Source organism: Lolium perenne, chromosome 7 (genome assembly GCF_019359855.2).
Source record: "Lolium perenne isolate Kyuss_39 chromosome 7, Kyuss_2.0, whole genome shotgun sequence".
Taxonomy (NCBI): Eukaryota; Viridiplantae; Streptophyta; class Magnoliopsida; order Poales; family Poaceae; genus Lolium; species Lolium perenne.
The window spans coordinates 182,660,831-182,666,507 of record NC_067250.2 but is presented as its reverse complement, the minus strand read 5'-3'; the positions used below and the strand labels follow the sequence as shown (position 1 = coordinate 182,666,507).

Below are 5,677 nucleotides of genomic sequence, written 5' to 3'. Positions count from 1 at the left end.
GTTGGAGACGTATCAGCGTCCAACGCCGCGTGGCCCGCCATCTCCTCTTGTGCTTCCTTCTCCGCTTCAGCCAGGGCCGCGGCGTCCCTGACCGGGTGGAGGAGATCGGTGCTATCTTCGGAGTCGAACTCCTCGGAGGAGCTCGACGCCGGAGGAGGTGGAGTGGGAGGTGAAGGTGGAGGTGGAGGCGCGGCAGCCTGGCCGCGTCTGGCGCTGCTCATGGTGGATCTGCTTGAGAGGAAGCGGCGCTACGGCAGCGGCGGCTAGGGTTTGTGGGGAGGAGATGAGATGCTCGCGCCCCTGTATATATAGCGCGGAGGTGGCGACGGCCGCGCCACGCGGGGCATCGCCATTACTACGGGCGCAGCGGTCGGCGACGGCCGCGAGCCACGCGAGGCATCGCCATTAACGCGGCCGCAGACTGCCGAAGCGACGCCTCGGTGCCAGTACTGGCGGAGAAGACGCATCGACGCTGCGCACGCTCGCGGAAGCCGAGGCACGCCATTAACGCAGCCCCTGCAAAGGCTGCAGCGCGCCGCCCAGAAGTAATACCGCGGAAGACGAAGCAGTTGTGCCGCTGCCAGGCGGGCCCGGTGGGGAAGCGAGCGGACACCGCCGAGCGTCCGCCGAGACGCAAACCTGGCGCATATTTGGACCAGGTTTGCGTCTCCGCGGACGGCCCGGTCACTTTGCGTCGCCCCGCTGGAACAGGCCCCAGACGCATTTCCGGTCACGGCGGACACAAACGGTCGCCGCTGGAGATGCCCTTATGGCTCTGAGCGCAGCCTATGCAGGCATATAATTTTTCCCACCAAATGTGTAAATGAGTAAATGAGCGATTTTTAGCACCAAGTGTGTAAATTATTAAATGAACATGTAAGTGAGCAAATTACTACCAAGTATTATTAAAAATGGCTAATCTTAAGTGCCATGATTTCTTATTGTGAAAGTCAAATTTTTGGTTGCCCCTGCTTATGCCCCAGATAGGGCGTTTGTCTATCCATGCTAGAGCATGGCCTTTTCCAACCGTGTATATGTATATGTACAAATATTCTTATTTCCTAATAATAAATCGCACAAATGGAAATGAGATCAATGCCCTGATACAACAGAGCCTCTCCTAACAAGGTAGCCTGCCTGAACTACCAATTTTTGGTTCAATATAAACAAGCAATCAGAATCAGGGCTGTTCAAACTTTGGCTCAAGCATGATACCATGCTGTCACACAAATCGGTTGACAGGGATCAAACACGCTACATTGCCCAATGCAAACAAGTTCACAAACAGAAGTTCCATAGGGCATGTACATAATAGACCGTGTTCTCTGAGACCAAAACTAAGTCCGATTATTACAGAACTGAAGGACGCGGCATCTACACCTGCTGACAGACTTCTGACTGTAAATGAAAAAACTGGGGTGGGCAAATGCAAGGGGTCGTCACATCCTGCACAAGCTGGAAACATTAGACCACCAGCCACATGTTTACAAGGGAGCCCATGTTATTGCACAGCTGGATGCAAATTGGGAGACCAGTATTTTTGTCTCAACCAGGCATCAGAGGATTGTGCATCGACTTCTTTGTTCTGCGGGAGATATCGTGGCCTGTTGAAACCTGTTTGGATCAAAGCTATCCACCCCATACTGCCACAGCACAATATACGAGTTAAAAACAACAAAAGGACTTGTGCACTAAAAGGGTAGGGTACTAATAGTAATTAGGATGAGCAGTGCTATACCTTGTCTCTCATTCTTTGGCTCCACGCATCGTTCCTGATCGGACGGTAGTCAAGATTGGGCACCCTAGGATCAGTATTCACTAATGGCTGACGGACTCCAGACCTCGCGCCAATGTACTCATCATCACTGTCGTAATCATCTTGATTGCCTGACTGCACTATGAGGGCTACAGTGAACAACAGTGCCTGCAAAGGTGTTAGTTAGGAGCCATGGGATATTAATAGCCTATTACTGATCTGGAGCATGAAATCTGAAATCCATAAATAATACTGTAACATAGAAAAAGCTCGCTGGTGTCCATGCGCACACTATGAGATGGAACATAAGTATGCCATGATGAGAATATGGAACACAGTAGTGGCAAGTTAATAAAGCATCACTAAGATCTGTCATTTTACACACTATTATATATTATGCTGATTTTGATGTCGTTAGCAAACCTAGACATCAGTTAGTACTACAACATATTTTCTTTGGTTAGTACTCGCGATGATAACCTGTGTAGGTAAGCTGAAGAAAACATTGAACAACCCGGAACTTAATGTGGAAAATCATATGAGTAAGATCTCTGAGGATAATAAAGCAACAGAGTAAGATATCAATGTTATATAAACAAGGTACTACCATATCACTAACTTACCTCTGCATATGCTTCTTAAGAATGTGTGACACAAAATCATAAGCACATAAAAAGATGTATGATTTTATAATTCTTTAAACTATAAAAATAACAGTTGTTCAATTATTCAGACAAGGTTTAATAAATGTCACAAGAACAAAGTTACATTTTTGGAAAATATAAATCTAAGTTGTCTCATAGATGCCTTATCAAATTATACCCAAGTGTGTAATGCAAATTTGTTCCCCTTATACCTCAAACACAACAGCTCCAAGTGCAACCCATTTTGCAATTTTCCAATTTTCTTTGAGGAAACTGTAGATCATGTCAAAGTTACCAGTTTTATCAACTGGAATCACCTGCACAATAATAATGATTAAACTCTAAATACCTAGAGAAAGAATCATGCTCAACAAATGAAAGACAAGCCTACTCACATGTTTCCAGTTATGATCGAAGAAAATGAAGCATCCTGCAGCAAGCTCTACTATTATGAACAAAATGATGAGGAATGAATACTTTTCTGAATGTCAAGGAAATCATAACATGCGAATATAGGCAAATAAGGTAGGATATCTTGCTAATAGCAGACTAAATCAATCATAAGATGTAAAACGAACATGTAAAAGTTTATATGAAATGTTTCTTGCGTAACAAACAACAACTTCAAAGCCATTCTCCCAAGCAAGTTGGGGTAGGCTAGATATGAAACCCAACAGGAACATAAGGAAAAAATGTTTCTAACGTAACCGTACTATGGAATATCGAATTTACTCTTGTCCCGTGTCATTTTGTGAGCAGTAATAATCCCACATCTTACTAAATGTTGATCTCCCCAGGGACACGAATTCAATATAGATGTCTTTCATGACTTGATACCTTACAGAAGATACAAAATCATCATGCAAGAAAGGAAATAAAGTAGCTCCAGAAAACATATATATTTATAACAATGTATGCACTCATGGATACAGTGGATAAGCAGCATCCGCTCCTAGATGACGCTCCAGCACAACCGAAGATGGAGGTAATGAAGAGTACAACGCCGATGCCAATTAACGCAAAAATAAACCTGCAGGGAATATGAAAAAGGGTGGGAAAAATATGTAAGAAAAGATCCAGAATGCAAGACATTCTCAGCCCTGCATGAGGGCTTGCATATAAAGTAGACTCATTCTAGTAGTTTTTGAACGAATCGAAATTCTCAGTACGGTAAGGAGATATTACAGCCTAGAACAATCACTGACATTAAATATAAACCAACTAAGATCTGCATCCGGGTAAACAAAGGTCATTGAAGTGATTTTTCTCTCTGCGGTAATACAAACAATTATAAGTCACTGAAAAGGACAAGTTTCTGACAAGTACAAGTATATGGACATAATAAGTAAATAAGAAACGATGTGTAGCGTTAATCGCATCAGTTGGATAACCACATGAAGAACGACAGTTTTATACCGAAGAAAAGGAGATCAAGAGACGACGCACCAGGCGCTGGAGAGCCTCTCCGCTGTCCCGTCTGGCAGAGACGCGTCAAGAAGGAGAAGAAGCATCGGGCGCCCAAGCCGCACGAGGTCGCCGCTAGGAGCCACCGACGGCGCCGGCGCCGGCTCCGGCTCCGGCGACGGAGTGAGCAGCTGGAGCCACATGACGAGCAGGTAGACGCCGTAGCCCGTGACGGCCATCCCGACCACCATGACGACGAAGTTGAGCAGCTTGAGGATGCATTCGAAGAAGCCCCTGCACGCCATGGCCTCCGACGACGAGGAGGGGGCAGAGACCTCACCGGCCTCAGGCAGAGATTGCGACGGCGGCGCGCATGAGCTCCGGGAAAGGGGCGGCGGAAAGGTTGACCGATCCGGCAAGCGCGCGGACCACCCCGCGATTGTGGATCGATCCGGGATGGGAGAATTCGGGCTCGTTGAGGGAGGGGATCCGAGTTTGCGGTGAATTGGGGATTGGAATGTTGGTCCGCCCAGCCCGGCGATCGATAATAAAAGAAGAAATTCCGGGAAGAGGGCGGGTGCCGTGCGTTTCTCTTACTCTTTATCTGTCTCGCCCTATCGTGACTCGTGTAACAGCGCAACTGAGCTGAACTGCATACTCGCCTTAAATGAACTGTACGGTTTCCAATATTCAGAAGATAGTGAAAAAAAATGTGTACTCCTCATTGTCGCATTTTTGGTACACCCTTTTTTCCATGAAAATTGTCTGATATCTGTCAAAAATTAAATGTATTAGTACTATTTAATGGCTGGATACATCTATTTTTACAAGTCTCAACAATCTTCGTGGAACGGAGGGAGTATAAACACATGTGCATGTAGAAATATTTTAGTGCATAGGCTCTTTATTTTAGAAAAATCTGCCACAGTTAATTTGGAATGGATGGAGTACAACATTGTCACAATGTACTATATATAAATTATTTCAAAAGTCAAATGATGTATAGTTTTACTAAATTTGTCGAGAAATTATCTATATCTACAATATCAAATGTATATACCTATGAAAATAAAACTTCATTATGATATTGATCTGGTATTTTAGAAATAAACTTCGAGATGAATCTTGTGATATTGATATGGTATTGTTTATGTTGATTTTATATTTACATGTTTAATCAAATTATGTATCATTTTTTTTAGATAACAGACAGAACTTTGTCCGACTTTAAATTAATAAAGCCATGCGGTAGCCAGTTAGGATTACACACCGCTGGGCATTACAGCTTGGCCACAAAGACACGACATAGGAAGTTCCAACAAAGACGAGCACACGGTAAGACAGAGATAACACTAATGTTTCAGCGTACGCCCAGGTCCCGAACCAGGTGGAGGCTACTTCCTTACGACACCGGGGGCTTCAACTGCACGTACAGCTCCCTTAGCTCTTGTGCCATCCAGCTTAACCCCTCCTTTTCTCTTGATTTGTACTTTGGGCTCCACAGCTGCAAAAGAATAATAATTTTGTAAATAATGTCAGCTGGGTTAGAAAGAACTTTCTTTTCAATCGCAAGCTTATTTCGCGTGTTCCAAAGGGCCCAGGATTGTGCCAGAAAGAGCACCCACAGCAGCCTCCTAGCATAACCCGAGAAACCAGAGAGTATGGCATGGAATTGTGCGAAATTGGCCGGGCGCCAGTTGCACCCAAGCAGCTGGCGTAAGACCGACCAAGCAAACTTTGCAAGGGAACAAGCGAAGAAAATGTGGCTTGCATCCTCCGGGGCGCCACAGAGGGCACAAAGACCATTGGAAGGGCCATGTCTAGTCAGGATCTGCAACCCAGATGGCAACTTATCCAGCGCCAACTGCCAGGA

At 45.2% G+C, this 5,677-nt stretch overlaps 1 protein-coding gene across 1 annotated transcript; it reads right to left on the bottom strand.

The window, feature by feature from the left end:
* Positions 1-1,235: 1,235 nt before the first annotated feature.
* On the bottom strand, positions 1,236-4,393 carry LOC127314905 (tobamovirus multiplication protein 2A). The gene is made up of 6 exons (XM_051345448.2): positions 3,847-4,393; positions 3,331-3,430; positions 2,796-2,876; positions 2,613-2,717; positions 1,739-1,924; positions 1,236-1,643 (listed from the first exon to the last, which is right to left on the bottom strand). The coding sequence occupies exons 1-6, from the start codon at positions 4,107-4,109 to the stop codon at positions 1,557-1,559; spliced, it is 822 nt and encodes a 273-aa protein (XP_051201408.1). The 5' UTR covers positions 4,110-4,393; the 3' UTR covers positions 1,236-1,556.
* Positions 4,394-5,677: the final 1,284 nt, after the last annotated feature.